Source organism: Mycteria americana, chromosome 4 (genome assembly GCF_035582795.1).
Source record: "Mycteria americana isolate JAX WOST 10 ecotype Jacksonville Zoo and Gardens chromosome 4, USCA_MyAme_1.0, whole genome shotgun sequence".
NCBI lineage: Eukaryota > Metazoa > Chordata > Aves > Ciconiiformes > Ciconiidae > Mycteria > Mycteria americana.
Window position 1 is genome coordinate 19,611,539 of NC_134368.1, and position 17,809 is coordinate 19,629,347.

Here is a 17,809-nt window from a genome sequence, read left to right on the forward strand (position 1 = left end):
CTGTTGTAAAAAATACAAGGAGACATTAAGAACAGTGACTGTTTCAAAAAATGGTGTTGCAGTGATAAATATTGTGCACTCTGTGCTTTTCCCAAGGAAAAAAATTAATTATACGAAATCCAGTGTACAATGTGCTACAACTAGAAACTTTTTTCCTAAATGTTTTACTGGGAAGAAAGCTACTGTAGGCATCTAGAAAGGTTTCTGACTTTTTCTGATGACTTCCTAAACGTTTACCATTTAGTTGATACACGAGGAGAATGTAATCGTTTCTGAACAAAGGAGAAGAAGGTAAAGCTGCACAGTGCCTCTTTTGCATGGGACAACAAAGTGTCCTCAAGCCATGAAGAACAGGAGAGTAAAGCAAGACAGACTGACTGAAATTGTCCCAACTCTTAATGCAGCATCTATGAATGAGTAAAGAAGGTTTTCTCTGTTGGAGTCAGATATTAGGTTTTTTTCTGTATGAGGGTGGTAGTTTTCAAATGTATGGAACATCTTCTGTTAGTCCTTAAGCGCTTTTCTTGTGGAATAACAAGGTTTATTTTTAGATATTTATTTGTCATTATCTGGTAGACAACATATGCTAAAAGGAAAGAAAATATAAGTTAGCAACATGTTTCTACAGTGTAAGATGTATCAGCAAAAGCAATAAATAAAAAACATTTTATAGCAGACTTTTTCTTATTAGGTGAATGCTTTTTGTTTAGTTCTTACTAGTTCTTATAGCTGAACTCACATAAACATTAACATTTCAAATAGCAGAAGATTAGTAAGTATATGAAATAACCAGGTAAAGATGCAGATATGGGTGCAAAACCTATTTAATTATCTGTGACAACAGAAAGATTTTGAATGTGACAGCTGTTGTCTGGCATTTTATGAGCTTCACAGGAATAGCACTGCCAAAGGTAATCAGCTGCTTTGTGGAAGGGGGGGCAGAAAGGAATAGCGACTTTCCAAAGGGTTGGAGAAATCCCGCACAGAAAACACCCAACATGGAGATGGGACTGGGGGGAAGACAATGAAGAGAGACTGGGGAGAGGGGAAGGATGAGGATGGGCCAGAGCTGCTGGTCCATGTCTGATCAGCTTCTGTTCTCAAGGTGTTTCAATAATTTCAAAAGAAGGAAGGAAACTCTCAGGGGAAAAAAAAGCTTTCTAAAATGGAGTTAGGATTATTGGTATGCTCAAAAACTTAGTGGTGAGAAAAGTTTAATTATAGTATTGTAGATTTTTATGTGTGGTTTTGAAAGTCATTATTCTAAAACCAAATTATAAACCATAACTTAAAATTAGAGAAGTATGTGCTTTTTTTCTCTAGTATTCTTGCTTATGTCTTAAGTAATAGCACTCACCCAACTTGCTATCAGGAACCGGTTTTATCCAAAAAAATTCAGACTGCTTCAGTATATCTGTTAGAGGGGAGTCATAAATTAATGATATACTGGTTGTGAAATATTGTCTAACTTTGTGTTTGGATTATATATGCAGTGGATATGTTTACCTTAACACAAATACCATAAATTGCTATTCAAGCCAGGCATACAGTCTTCAAAGTTGTGTACTGTTCATAGCTTAAAAAGTATATATCATGCCAATTGCTCTTCATGGTGTGTGTCTGATCATTTTATATCATAGTCGTAACTGATGGAAGATCGTCTAAAACATAAAGACAGTAGTATCTTTCAAAGACAACAATTTATAAAAATAGGAAATACTTGTCCTCTCCCACCCGCAAAATTCCCTTCCCCCAAACCGAAACCAACTAATTAGTTCAGTGCAAACAAAGTAATCTTTCTGGTAAGAAGATTTAAATGAAACCAACTCACCCTTCACTAAGGTAGTGGTCATGGTGACTCATTAAAGGAAAAAGTCCAAAAATTTTCAGGTGCACCACAACTGCTGCCAGTCTAGTGGAAGAAATCTGCCTTTCAGTTTGTGTACGACAAGATTTGCTCAAGTGCTTTGTCTACTGTTAAAAGATTTTCCTTTGTGTATAATATGGATGATTTAGAAGAAGCTGTGTCAGCACTGATTTATACATTGGCAGCTAAGGATAATAAGATATGGGCAAACATACAGCTCACCCTTTTACAGATTAACCTGCAGACTGCATTAGGCAAATTTGATGGCATTAAAAGATTTTTCCAATTTGTCTGGAAACAATTTTTCTTTTGTATTGTGTCAAGGGTAACATTTCATGCCATTGTACTAATTTAAATAGCTTTGATAAATTGTTCAAGAGGTTAGAGAATGGTACTGTGTATATATTTTAACCTCTTTAAAATAAAAAGGCTATTAACTTAATTGTTAAATGAAATTCATTAGTAAAAATTGAAGGAGCCTGAGAAAGTAGGCTTAAATATTCCAACATTGCAGCACTGGTGCTGTAACATTGCACCAAAATGATTCAAAGATCATATTCAGGAAATGAAGTTTGCATTTAGCTTTCAGTAAACAGAAACACAGCCACGGTTACAGTTATGACAGTATTTTATTCCTGTGCAGTAGTAATTCAGATGAAAAATACGGATGAAACTAGGAGAACTTTAGAGAAGTTGGTACATTACGCTCAACAGTGGGTGTGATGATTTATTAATGAAGTAAAATGTTATCATAGTTTCAGAAGAATCACCGAAAATGCTTTAGTAAAAGCCTCATTAGCCCTGCTAGCTAATATATAATTGAAGACAGAAGGGCAGAGTTCATTTGTATTTTGTTCATTTTCTTCGTATTGTTCACACACATTTACTCACATATATTATCTGACACTGACAAGCTACCGGCTGGGAGAAGATCTTCCGGTTGTTTAAAGTGAGGTTGTATCATCTTTGCTTTGCAAGTCATGCCCCAAAATGTGCAAGACGTGTGGCCGTATTCATAGGAAAAGCTTTTATCAGCAGAGAAACTGGGAGTTTGTAATTGCATGGTTGTTAATTTCAGCAGACCTTTTTAATTGGGCAGTATGTACTGTATCGATGTTTTGAATTGAAAAGGTAGTAATATTCTTCAGAAGAATGAATGTAAATTTTTCATAACTTAATACTTAAAGATTAATAACATCTGGGATGGATTGCTGAGTTTTATGTCCAGAATTGAAGTGCTCCGTTACAACATCCTATCTGCATATAATTGCAGAGAGCACAAAGTACGTAGAAAACCACGTACTGAAGGTTACAGCAGAAATGCTAGTTTCATTTGGAGCAGAATTAAAGGAGATCAGTAACCAAGGATGTAAGTACCTTGGACACTATTATTCCTACATATAGCGATATTCTAGGAGGTAATTGTTCCAAATCCTCCCCCACGCCCCCACACCTCCCATGCGGTCCAGGCATGCAGGAGACCCCTAAAAGTGGTGTCTCTCGCCGGTCCCTGCCACGGTGGGTGGAATTAACATGCAGCTGGGCTGCTCTGATAAATGGATTCTGTTAGGTCACCGAGGGGATGCATGTGACATTAAGTGATTTACCGTCCTTTACCTTAATGAAATTGTTTCAGCAAGATGACGCTGAGAGCTTTTAATGGATAGCTTTTCTTGATGTAATGAAATTGCATTCCTTTGGCATTTAATATAAGGTGCAGTTATTATTTACTGGAGCTTTCCCAGCGCTGCTCTTTTGCGCAGACAGTTCAGAACAAAAAGGGATTTCTGTGGCAGCATCCAGGCCAGCATGCTGCGTGACAGTCTCAAGCGTACCGGCGCATTTGCGAGAGCGTTTCAGTCAGCGTGGCCTAGCTCTGCCGGCCCTTCAGGAGGCTTGCTTTGCACCTAACGCCGCCAACGCTCGTCTCCCTTACAAATACCTTCCTAATCTGTTTAACAGGCAACTGGATTACAACCAGATCAGCTGTATTGAAGATGGGGCATTCAGGGCTCTGCGCGACCTGGAAGTGCTGTAAGTATTCCTGTATCTCTTGCTTGTAGCGAGAGCTCAGTGGCTGGGGAGTACTAATGTAAAAGCTTATCTGCGAGCTGCAGCCTGGTGTCAGGATGGGCTAGTGAAAAGACGTCTTAAAATAATCCACTGCGACGTGCTATAAGGGGGGAAGAAGACGTGGAGAGGCAGAGATATTCCTTTACTCTGCAAGACAGCCATTAAAGACAATTTAAGAAAAAGAGGGAAAAAAAGCAGATGGCAGATACTGCAGGAAAAGAATGTATTTCCTTTTAAAATTGTGGGGGCAGAATTAATGAATCCAATTAATTTTGTAAATTATCCGTCACTGCTGAAGTGCTGAACAGTTTCAGGATTGCCTTTGTTGTATACTCTGACACCAATTTGGTCTTTCAGGCTCTGTTTAAGGAACAATATACTATATGTATTTGACAATCCGGATGTTTTCAGAGAGGCACTTTTCTATCAAATACTACTGTTATGTGTTAAGATGTGTAGCATGTCCACGTTAACTGCTTTTTGTCAACATTTTAAATTTTATGTGTACAAATATGTATACGCGTAGAAAAATATCTTTTTAGTGTCACGGAAGGTTGGTATTGCGATGCTCTCTTGCGTGCTTTTCCTCACTGTCTCAAAGCGGCCATCGGTGAGGTTAAAGGTAACAAACGCATCGTCAGTGACCTCTGACCTGAACATAGCTGCTGTCATGGGCGAAGTGCCGCCGTTCCCAAAGAATCTGAGGCACAGGACACATTCCTGAAGTATTTGCTCTGTCAGTCAAAATGTCACGTCTCTTCTGGGCTTTCTACGTTAAGAGAAGTGAAAGAGTGTGTGTATCAGTGAGTTACTTCATGGTAGTTTGAATCACACTTGGTAAATCACAACACCTTCAGGGGGATGAGGGAGGGCGTTTTTGTTCAGTTTTGGATTTTGGCGTTTTTTTAAGATTCTGAAGTAAAGAAGCTTCTTTGGCAATAGATAGTGTTTATACGTCCAAGAAACTAAAGAATGTGTGAGCTGCTGGTGGTAAAGCTTTTCATTATTAAGCAATAGTTGGTCTTATGAGTGAATGGATCTGACAGCTAAATTTGATTTTTTTTTTTTTTTATGTTGTAATTATGGAATAACAAGCCTATTGTTAACTTTCTGGTATAAAGCCATGTAAAATGTACCGTAGGTTCAATATTAAATCTAATTGTGAAGTTGCTGAATTGTTGGTTGTCTGTCAGTAAACCTGACGTTCTGTGAGATTTTTATCTTCGGAATTCATACATATAATAGAATAACTTTTCCAGTGATGGCTTAATCTCGTTGTTATGTTTTTTAATACAAGCCTTTCTTTACAAGTGAAAGTGTTAAATGTATATTAAAAAAAATAAAATATTTTCTGCATTTGTTAATGCTTGCAATTTTTAGTGTTCTAAAAAGGTCATCCTTGCCAATTGAAGTCAGTGGTAAAATTTTCACATCAATTTCAATGAATGCAAAAAAAGGAAAAAAACTCTTAAAATAATAGTCTGCTGACAAAGTAGGTAGTTAGAATTTTGTGAATGAATATACATAGAATACTAGCATTGCTAAAATATACAACTAAATGTTCACTATCTGAATTATTTATCGCAGAATCACATAATTATGTTATCACAGAATCTACATCATTGCTTATGTGATAAGCAATGATGTAGAGATTAAGTTTTTAAAAAATTGAGCTAGATATTTCAAACAGTACTGAAAGGTTTGTATCTAATTCAGTTTCCTTTCCAATATAGCTTAAAGAATGAAAGATATGTACATAAGACCATACTGTATATGCCCTGAGTAGCATATAAGACTACGTATTTTGTTTTCATTTGTAGTAAGTTATTCTGTCTAAGCACAGAATGTGTATATTACTTCAAACAATAAGTATATGATAAAGCTTTTAAATAATCTTTAAAGTTACCTAGGTTGTAATCCTGTTCTGTGACAGTTTGAAATGTTTACCAAAGTAACAGGTCTTGGTCAAATAATTGCAGAATTAAGTAATTGGTAATTGGTTAAATAATTGCAGAATCTTAGAGGATGTTACTGTTAAAGATACAAAATCAACCTGAAATCTGTACAATTCTGAAAACCGAAAGCACTTATAGGTATAATCCTCCCTGTGAATTTCTGTGAAATTTTATTTTTCCTTTTTCTCTTTCTTTTTTTTTTTTTTAAGGGAAAATCTGCTGTACTGGGGAAACAGTGACCATGGGAAAATATATAGTGCTGTCATATTAAAAAAATTAAAGTATCTGAGAAATTAAAAAAATGTCTTTCAGTCATCACACTTTGCAATAGTGTGTAACACTTAGGTAAAAGTATTGAGCCAACTTTTTTTTTTAATTACATCTCTGTAATGAAATCAAGCATTTTCATCATTGGACAGAAATAGTTATGAAAATTGTTTAATTCCTTATGTGTCCCTTACGTCTACTCCTGATACTTTTCTGTACCCTTGCAAAAATAAATAAATATCTCATGTATACAAAATAGCAAGGCAGACGTCAAACATCTGAAACTGAAAATTAAAACATTTGTAGATATACCGTCTTTTAAGCTATGGAAATATGTACTCATTTCCATTCCCTTCATTGAAAAGATATGATTTCAAAACCTTGTAAGAAGTCATGCAGGAAGAACTATGGGAGCTGTCATCTACCATGTGGACATTGTAAGAAAATCCTACCAAGATTTACTGGTTGTCATTTATTTATTTAAGGCACCTTTTGCAGATATACCCACATGGCCATTTTTTGTTGTTTCATTTTTGTTCTGTTTTGAAAAAGGGCATGATTCTCCTTTTTTCTCCTTCTTTTGATTATGCTCCTCTTTGTTTATGTAGCCCTAAGGGCACACAGGGGAGATCCTTTATGCACAGTGGAGAAAACATATAGGACGTGGAATGAGTAAGCACACAAAGGTAAAATGCAGCACATTGCACCAGTAATTAATTGCTTGGTTAATGTGGAGGTGTATAGCCTGATCCTGTTTGGGGTGCTGTAAATTTACCTTTCTGTGTTTCAGGGTCAGAGAGTACTTAAAATTTTATCCAAAATGAGCACAAAATACACTTTGTGGTTTTAAAAAGAAAAAAGTAAAACACTTTTTGTTTCAAAAGGGAAAAAAGGGTTCGTCAGTGCAAATTATTATTTATTAGTGCCATAGTTATGTGTTTAAAATCCCAGAACACATTCTCCATTCTGCTCAAATGAGTAATCTCTAAGTCAAAACTGTAAATTCTATCGCTTGTTTCCTTGTTCTGGAGTCCAGCTTGTTTGCATTTTATTTGCAGCCTAAAGACAATATTTAACCGCAGGGTTGTTCATAAAGTTTTATTATATTTACTAACTACACTTACCGAGTATGATGGGTCTGTGCTAGCCAACAATTGGCTAAGATTTGTTCCTAGCTCCTAACTCAAGTTCCAGGCACCTTATCTAAAATTTAAATTATTAGTTTGCTAAAGTATTAAGATTCCTGACTCCTTCCTTTGTATAGCAGAAGCTCCCCTGTTGTTCATGCAGCTCTGGATCATCTATAGCAACTCTGTTCCATGTAAAACCTAATTGCAGCCCAGAGTTAATCTTTTCCTAAAATTCTTGAAAAAACAGGCAAATCTTGTACTTGTATCCTCTGTCAGAAAATACGGACTCTCAGAAGCTAGAAAGAGAAACCAGAGTCCTAGAATCAAGGCATTTTCTCTAAGAACTCTCTTTTTTACATCAGGATGACAAGCTTAGCTTGAATGCCATAGATGTTCTCAACATTGGTGGAAGCTCTGTTTGAGTGAATCATAGGTTACTGGGACCTCAAATTACTTAGGATTATTAATGGAATGGTCAAACCATAGTGTTTTACCAGGGACTGAACAAGGAGGGAAAGTATATGTAAAAGCATGGTTTTTTTCCTGATACCCATCCCTGAAAACAGTACACCATGATTTTCATTAGCTATGCCTTTTTTAAAAGTAGTAGTAAACGTGACAAAACTGTAACATGTTAATATGTAGTAAAAGTAGTAAATGTGACATAACTGTAACATGTTAATATGCTTCTTCTTGACTTCACAGCACACTCAACAATAACAACATCACTCGGCTGTCTGTGGCAAGTTTCAACCATATGCCCAAACTCAGAACATTGTAAGTAGTCCCGCTGAAGCTGGCTGCCATTTTTACCTCTATCAAGTTTTGTCAGTGGTCTATAAATACGTATACAGGCAAAGAAAGCATAAGCTCAATTACAAAAATATTGAGGTATCATGAGGTTAACGAGTGTGAAGTCTGTGTGTGCATGTATGGCAGCTAATTCTGAAAGGTAAAGCTACCAAGTGACCCCAAAGCTGATACCTGGGGCTCAGGAGATAAAGAAGCAGTTGCATCCTTTTCCATCAGCTTTTTTAGGATGTGGGATGAATAAGTCTGTGAAAATGGTTTCATGGCCTTTTCCCAACTAGGTTTTCCATAGTGCTGTATTCAGTCACAGAAAAGCTTCGCCTTCTAACAAAAAAGATGAGGGCAGGGGGGATTCTCTTTTCTATGTTACAGCTGTATAGAGAAAGAAATTGATGTTTTTTGAAAGTCAAAAATTTGTTTTACTTTGAGCTATTGAATGGGTCACATTTCATTTAGGAACATGGAAGAATCTTTGATTGGCTGTCAGATGTGATAAATGGGAAATCTTTATCCTTTTATTACTGTACTGCTAGGAGACCTAATTAAACTAAACTGGCTCTCCAACATTCTTTGTAACATAAAATTACAGCATCATCCGGTAGTGCTATTATAATTAAAGTTGTGTCAGCATTTACAATAAGGTCCCCATTTTTAGAGGTTATGACTTTCACAGAAGAACACTTCAGGCTTCTAAAACAAAACACAGTGAAAAGAGTGTGTATGCAAGTTATACAGTTTGGGGTTATTTCTTTTGTATGTTTATACTGGACCAAGAATAAATGTATATTGTGTTGAGTGGCAAAACCAGAATATATCAAGGTTTAGTCCTGAGACTCTTTTGAACAGATTTTCCGGTGAAGTGGAAATAAAAAATGAATGGGATGTTTCTATCAGAGTTCAAGAATAGCTCTTACTGTTAAAGACTACTTTTACAAAGACCCTGTCCATTTTCTTTTGCGCATGTCGGGTTGCACAACTGTTTTGAAGTCAGTAGGGCTATTCACTCGAGTTAACATACCATTTGTAACTGAAGAAACTTCTCGCAGGTGAGTAGTTCTGTTGATTTCATAACAGAATTGTAACTATTCTGGCTTGGACAAATACAAGAGTACTTAAATAGTGCTGACCATGGGCTTTTGCTGGCCTAGGTTATATTTAGAGAATAAAATTTCATTCCATTCTCTCGGGTCTGAGACTTGAAAACATGAATGTCTGTACCTCCTTCAAACCCTCAAAGACAGTTTATATGCTGAACCACAAATTACAGTGAATCAAATTAGCAACATTTACACTTTTTGGTGGGATATTTCATCTTTTGAAAATTTATTTTAGAAACAAAAGAAAATGGACACACAGAGTCCTAGATTATAGCTGTAACATCCCATTTGCAGTCAGAATATGCTTGTATAACCATATTGATTTCAGCGGCATTAGTTCTGATTTTCAATGGTGTTCTTGCCTACAGCTGGCCACAGATTGTACTGAGTGAGTGTGCTGTATTGTGAGCTATATTTGCAAAGCACCCACCCAAGAATTAGTACAGGAAAATACATTGCCTTTAATTTCTAGTCATTTATGAGGGGGAAAAAAGTGAGTTAGTTAAAATGTTTTGTTTATGTTGGTTACAAATTTCATGTTGATTTACAGATTTTTTTTTTTTAATGGATTAATTAGACCCCTTGTCTAAATTCTGATTTTCTTGCACTTCCTTTCCAGTTATTTAGTTAGGATTGAGCACATCAGCTAAAAAGGACCAAAATGACATTATTCTGTTACGGATGATTCTGAGTAAGGATTTGATTTATAGCTGTGGACATCCTTTTCTGTAGTTTGAGAAAATGTAAGAGCCAGAGAAAAGTAAGAGCCAGAGAAAAGTAATTTACCTAATTTAGTGAATACATTTGTCTGATATTTTATCAATGGCAAAGTGCTTTTTGCCACTTGGCAAGGAGCCATGGTCTTGTGTTGGACCCTGCCAACAGAGAGGCGACTTACTTAATTCCATCGCTTGCTGCCATTTGGTCTTTTAATTTCAGGCATTGCTTAGAACGTAGGTCCCTAGGAGCCAAAAGCAGCTAATCCCCCTTTCTGTGATTAAACAAAAAGAGAGGAAATCAGAAAAGGGATGTGAAAGAAGGTGTTTTATATTGAGTTATTACTCTGTCTTGTTCAGCAGAAAATGAATATGACCTGTTAAAGGGATTTTGCAGGCTGTTTCTATAGAGACTAATAATGGCCAGACTTACAGATATATCTAATTGGAAACCAAATCTTTTTATTAACTCTTTTTTCTGACAGTATATTATCACTATAGGGCAATTTACTTGAGGCATTTTTGTCTTACTCACTATTTGTACAGATCTGGACTAAAGAGTCCCACGGCAGCTTTCAAGCTCTTATATATTTACTTCTTTCTTTTAGACAAGAGAAAAGACATTACAGATAGGTTACTTTATTAGGAAGCTTTCTTTTTTCTTTCAATTACTTAGACCACAAATAAAAAGTAATTTTGCTGCTTGTATAGTTTTATTTATTAGCATTTAACTTCCAGACTGTCAATGAAACATTTGAAAAATTGATTTCTTGTTAACAATTTTTATTAATAAATTGGCATAGTTGCTTGCTGAAGGGGGGGCTGGGCAAATCGGTTGCTTTTCTATTTGTTCTTCCTAATTTAAAGGTATTGATGTGTTTCTTTCCATGCAGCCGTCTTCACTCAAACAACCTCTACTGTGATTGCCACCTGGCCTGGCTTTCCGACTGGCTGCGGCAGCGGCCGCGGGTTGGCCTCTACACCCAGTGCATGGGGCCGTCCCACCTCCGGGGACACAACGTAGCCGAGGTCCAAAAACGGGAGTTTGTCTGCAGCGGTAAGGGAACCAGATTCATTCACCGAGTCCTGTTTTAAAACACACCTACCGACAGCTCAGTGATGATTGCTAGTGCTGCATGGTGCCTTTTGCTAGCTTTTGCATAATCCAAGCATTAATGTTTATTAAAAAATAAACTAATCATTTTTATCACTATTTGTATCTTGTGTGGGGTGCTTCTGCCCTTACAAATTTTGTGTAAATGCTGCATTCACATAGATTATATAGCCTTCTAAAAGTATAATTATGGGGGAGAAATGCGGAAAATGAAATAAAAGGTGCACTGACTGAGAACATAAGGCCTTTAGTAATAAGGAATTATTCTTTTTTAACTTTACAGGTTGTTGCTTTTTCTTGTTGTTATTTTCTGCAGTTTAAATAATATTCTGAATCCCTAAGTAACTTTCTGAATGTTATTGATATCCTTTAGTGCATCAGGTTATTTTCTGATATGAAATAATGAAATGACTAACAGTTCGTTACTAATCACATTTTCTCTATTCAATTTTTTTCCTTTATTCGTATCTTCTAGATGAGGAAGAAGGCAAGTTTATCTTTCTTATTTAAATATTTTTAGATTCAGATTGAAAATTTTCTGTAAACTTTGTCTACTGTTTCAATTTTCCTCAAAAAACATTAAAAACCAGCTGGAATATAGCTATCTGTCTTTTCAGTGATTCAGCAGGGTTGTTTCTACTGGTTGATTTTCCGCAGACTCCCAGAAGCCTGTTGCCAAATATGCCAAAATTTGCACAGATCTATGCTTTTAAAAGAGTTTTATGGAGAACACAATGTTTTGTCCTTATTAAACGGCCTCTGACATCAAAGTGTAAGGCACTGCCATCTTTGCATGGCAGCTGCTAACAGTATTCTTACCATTAATTCTGCCTTTATGTACATTTAAAAGGGCTCCTAACAAGATCACTTCATGTATCTTATTTGTAAATGGTATGGCTGCAGAGCCCAAGTGTCGAGAACAGTTTTATAACTTGGTCATTATAATGCTGATTTTGAAGAAGGGGAATAACCATGTTTTCTCCCTGGATCACTGTATTTTTGTTTAACAAAGGCAGGTGAAATATTTCCTGCCTGTTAGTATAAAAAGAGTAGTATGTATTATTAGTTTTGGCAGCTGTTTGTACTTTTGTAACATATACATAAATGTGAAATCAAATGATTATATTGTGAACTACTATCTCAAAAGACTAACCTTTTCAGTAATTTAAAACTTGAGCAGTTGTTATTTGAAGTTGTAAGTAGGAACAGCACTGGCTGCAACTTACGTTATCAATGTACCCTTCCTATGTTAATATATGACATTAAATATAGGAAGAGAGATCTTAGATTAAGTTGTGGTTTCATAGTCAAGAAATTTTTTTCCCTGAGAATTTCAAAATAGTCTCTAGCTTTTTTTACCTTAATAAAAAAAGAAAGAAAGAGGGCTTCATGCCTTTCTCATCCCTTTGTGCCTTTCTGTATCATTAAATCAATACAAGAATGAGTGCATTAACATATTATAAAATGTGCAGTCTATCTATTTGCAGGAAAATATAAGTTGTTTACTTTCTAAAACATACCTAAATATGAAGTCATTATGTTTAAATGCAATTATAAATGCCAAGTTTAACATATAGCACAAGAACTTGGGGGGGGGAGGGAGTCATGTAAATTAGCCACCTGAGTTAGTAAGAATGATAGATTGTGGGAGAACGGAGTCTGCTGAGCTAACACAGAGAGTGAGAGTATGAACTGTGAAGTCAAAGCTTTTATTTGTTTTTGTGTGACTGAATGAAGATGTCATAACTCCAGAATTGTCTGTAAGCAATATATAACTGAAGGACTATACTCTAAATATTTGCAGAACAGAATATAACTAGCAGGACGCCTTCAGTTTTTGTAGAAAAGTTCATTCATTTCTGTTGACATGCATTTTTAATACTACACAAAAACTGAATAAATCAGTAATTCGTTTTTAAAACCACAGAATAAATAAAATACACCTGAAAAATGTATCACACTTAGTCATCTTTAACAAGATGATTTTGAATGCGAGTTGCTAAGTTGAAAAATTATGTAATGCTAGCACAGTAGCTGAGCATTTGTCTTTCATCTCTTAGTATTGTGTCAACATGTTGCTATTAATTCGGTATTTAAATGAATGCAATTTGAAAGTATTGATAAGGTACAATGTTTATTCTAGAAGTTCTGCCTTAAATTTTTCAAGTAAAATGTGATGTCTTACTGTTGCGGTAGACTGGACTACTGTTTGACAGTATTGTGCAATTTTAGGAGAAACTCTTTTCCTTTTCAGGCCACCAGTCCTTCATGGCTCCGTCCTGCAGTGTCTTGCATTGCCCTACTGCATGCACCTGTAGTAACAACATTGTGGACTGTCGTGGGAAAGGCCTTACTGAGATCCCAACGAACCTTCCAGAAACCATTACTGAAATGTGCGTAATCTGACTTTTTTTCGATGAATTTGCAGAAAACAATTTTTTCCTATGTATTAATTTTTATTATTTGTATAAATTCATGCATTATGCAGGGTAGGAATTTTGGAATACATGTTCAAATTCAGATATAAAAGGAAATATGCAGGTATATGAAAATATTTAAGACCTTTCTGTTCTCTTATGAGTTAGTTTTGTATGTACTACTCACAGTCCATAGTTAAAACTGCATTCTGAGTTAGTTTTAAAAGACTTCGGGAATACTTGCTTCTCTGCGGTGGCTTTTCACTGCAGGCTATAAACCCCCTTGCCTTCAGGGTTGCTCGTTGTGCTGGTTTTGGCTGGAGTAGAGTTAATTTTCTTCATAGTAGCTGGTATGGGGCTATGTTTTGGATCTGTGCTGGTAACAGTGTTGATAACACAGGGATATTGTAGTTGTTGCTGAGCAGTGCTTACACAGAGTCAAGGCCTTTTCTGCTCCTCACCCAACCCCACCAGCGAGGAGGCTGGGGGTGCACAAGAAGCTGGGAGAGGACACGGCTGGGACAGCTGACCCCAGCTGACCAAAGGGCTATTCCACACCATATGATGTCATGCTCAGCATATAAAGCTGGGGGAAAAAGAAGGAAGGGGGGATGTTCGGAGTGATGGCATTTCTCTTCCCAAGTAACCGTTACGTGTGATGGAGCCCTGCTTTCCTGGAGATGGCTGAACACCTGCCTGCCCATGGGAAGGAGTGAATTAATTCCTTGTTTTGCTTTGCTTGCGTGCGCGGCTTTTGCTTTCCTTATTAAACTGTCTTTATCTCAACCCACGAGTTTTCTCACTTTCACTCTTCTAATTCTCTCCCCCATCCCATGGCGGGGGGGAGTGAGCGAGCGGCTGTGTGGGGCTGAGCTGCCTACTGGGATTAAACCACGACACTCACCTTCAGTCACTTTATTCATCAGACTCTCTATTACAGAAGCATATCTTTGCATGAAAGATCAGCAACCTATACCACCCATAATAAGTATTCTGCTAAAGCGGTATCCTCAGAGGGTAATCTGAGAAGGCAAAAGTAAGGTGGTTGAATGGGATCTGTGGTATAGTCGACGTGTTAACACCATGTACCTGTGGAAAGAAGAGCATGCATGCTGATAAGGTTGTGTAATATGTCATGTACAGCACAAACATTTACAAAAAGTACAACCATGTCCTGACCGTAGAGCAGAGTCGTAGCAAAGGTGCTATAGGGCCTGTAGGCTTCAGGAACAATGTGGCTGAGACGTGTGGGCACAGAAGGAAAGACTGCTGTATTGTCTTCTGTGCAGGGGAAGAACAAAAGCAAAAGGTGAACTTGCTGACAAGATGGGCAGGGACTCAGCAACATAAGCATCTTTCTACACTGAGGATAGCAGAGTGTTTTGGAAGCAAAACTGGGAATTCCCTTTAGGGAAATAGTGGGAAAGTAGCTGTGCCTTCAGCCTGGTAAGGAGGGTCTGGCTAGAAGTAAATGAGTTAGAGTATTCAGAATGAAAACCTTATGAGCACCTTGATGATATAAGATGATGTTAAGAATTTTGGATAAGGGAGACAAGGGGAACAGATGCCTGAAGTGAAAGGGAAGAGGTCTCAAACATACATCTATCTATCTGTTGTACATAAGATCTTCTTGAAAGGTTAAAAACAGGCCTCCACAATGAGATTTTAGAAGATAAAATAGAATTTTACAATTTTATGGCAATCGCATGGCTTGTTGATATCTGACCTGTGTTTTTGAACTTCACAGAATTGGAAGTACTGTGGTTTCTTCTTAGGATGTGAATAATAATCATGTCTGTCAGTTCATTATTACTGCTGTTAAGACTGACCTGGCTGACCCTACCTGATCCAATTCAGTCATTTGGCTATATAATACAAACACTTCTACTTTTCACTCCTCTCGGAAGAAAACACTTTGCTTGAAAATAAAGGGACTACTTCAGAAAATCCATGCACAGTGCCTTGGAAGGCTGCACAGACTGTTTTAATTATTTAACTAGTCGTATACTGGCTTTTTTACTTGCATATGCACATCCGTGTGCAAAGAGAAGGGGGGAAAAATATTACAAGAATGAAGCAGGGAGTATGTCTCAAACATTCCCCACTATATTTCTGCTGCTAACCAGTGCTAACCACTGGAGCTAACCAGTGAATGGCGATTACAGACACTGGAATACTGACTTTTGCATCACCACCTTCTAGACCTACATAGTTTAGTGGAGGTAGATGCTGTTAACATCTGTACTCCTTTGAGAAATTCAGTACTAGAGATTGCAAGGGTGTTCCTGAATCTTTATTTTAAGGGTGATCACTCCCAAGGAAATGATAGGATGTGGAAGTTACTAGTTGACTCTGAATTCACTGTTAAAAGAAATGAGTATAAGGTAAAAGCAAATGGGAGTTTACAGAATGGAAAGGTGTTTTCCACTAATCTGTTCACTATACTTTCTATGTAAGAAATGCTGTTGAGTTTTAAGCATGGACTGGTATGATCGTCAGCATTTTATTGGTCTGGAGAGTAAAAGCAACCATATTTGAATACCTTCAGCATTTGGCTAAGCATTTAACTGATTGCAAACCAAGGCTGACTGTTTCCTGCTAGAGTGGGCAGTGTTCAAATCCCAGGGTGAGACCTTTGCACATTCTGAGATCCATAATCCATTAATATAGATAAATATGTGTGCGCTTATAAATATGTATAGTATACATACTGTGCTGCAGTGTGTATAGTTTATAGTGATACAGTGTAAACTATCTGATATCTATCTGTATTGTATCTAGTTTGTAAATGCTGGCTAAATAAAAAGCAGATCACAGTATTTTGCACAGTTAAATAACATCATTCATGCCACAAGACATATGAACATAAGTTTATTCAAAATCTGGTACAAGAAAACATAGAACATTAGAAAGCCAAACTTCAATAATTATTCTATGTCAAACAGATACATACCAGTGAATGCCAGTGTGATGAGGAAACTGGACTTCAATGACTGACTTAGTTTTTGAGTAAAGTAGACAGAAGGATTCAGATATGATTTGAGCCAATGGTGGGCTGCACTTACCATACAGTGAGAGCAAAACTTTCCAGTTGAGTGGAAGGTAAGGAGAGAAATGTCCAGGAAAAGAAAGAAATAAAATAAGGCACATGAAAGGCTCTGAAACTGAGGTATAAACTGAGTGGAAGAATTAGGGTAGAGGATCTTGTGAGTGTTTGATGAGAATCACATGATCTTTGCTGCTTCCTTGTCAATAGGTTGACGAGGAGTTGAAATTTTGACAAATAAGTTTATTTTAACGGTTGTATGGGGAAAGCTTTACACTATACTGGTTGCTTTAATGTGAGGAAAATAATTAGTGATAGTTCTTTTATGATTGTCATGGGTGACAGGAATATTTACCATCTGAGCGTCGAAGAGAGTGAGAGAGAGAGAAGAGGTTGGAGAATGAGTGATTTATGGAGTAAAAAAGGTTTTACCGATAATCAAGTGAGGGAAGTCTACAAGACTGGATCAAACCAGCACTCCACCCTGGCCAGTGGCCCGCATCAGTTGTCCCTGAAGAATGTTTTGGAAACAGCAATATACAATTTCAGAAGTAAAACACCAATAGGACAAATATTTTCCTTGCTCCCAATGTGTGTTGGGGTTCTTTTCTGAAACTTGAAAATTTACATAGCTTTCAGGGAAAAAAGGTTTTCTTTGAAACATCCAATCTGCTTTGAACCCTACTATGTTCTTAATCTTCATGTTATTTTAAGCTAATAAATTGTGGGGGAGGGGGTTGCGCTCAAAATCTTCCAGTTTAAAATACAGTCTTTTAAAATTTCATTAATTTTCCTTTGTCTTTGTAGAGGCAGGGAAAATGCATTCAGGTTCATAATTTGTCCTGCCACCTTCTATTTTGCATGCCACCCTCATTCATCTCTTCTCTAAACTAATTGCTCCAAATCCGTTCAATCTTTTTGGATGCCAAAACCTTCCATGTCTTAATTAATTTCCTTCTTTTTCTCTGAACTCTCTGTTTTCTAATTTTTTTTGACCTGCAATGACTAGAATTGAACACAATATTCCAGCTGATAGTGAACCATCACTTTATATTAATGGAATTTTAGTTTTCTTTCATTTGCCTTTTGCAACCTAATACTCACTTGCTTTCTTTAACTGCCTGTACACATTGCACCATGTTTTCCATTGAACTATCCATGAAGGCTCCTAGGCCTTTTTTCCTAGCTCTTACAGTTTTGTCAGGAACCAGAAGTTCATAGATGTAATCCTATTATTCCATCCACAGACATGTATGAACATTGAATGCAGTTGTATGTTACTTTTTAAAGATGCTCTATGAAAGACTTCAGTCCTCT

At 36.8% G+C, this 17,809-nt stretch overlaps 1 protein-coding gene across 3 annotated transcripts in view; it reads left to right on the forward strand.

Annotated features, from left to right (window-relative positions):
• SLIT2 (slit guidance ligand 2) overlaps positions 1-17,809 on the forward strand; it is a 268,841-nt gene that overhangs the window by 163,267 nt on the left and 87,765 nt on the right. For all 3 annotated transcript variants that reach the window (XM_075499841.1, XM_075499842.1, XM_075499843.1), the window contains exons 6-9: positions 3,830-3,901; positions 7,998-8,069; positions 10,809-10,972; positions 13,284-13,422. In XM_075499841.1, coding sequence (XP_075355956.1) covers positions 3,830-3,901; positions 7,998-8,069; positions 10,809-10,972; positions 13,284-13,422 — 447 coding nt within the window. The remainder of the gene's footprint in view (positions 1-3,829; positions 3,902-7,997; positions 8,070-10,808; positions 10,973-13,283; positions 13,423-17,809) is intronic.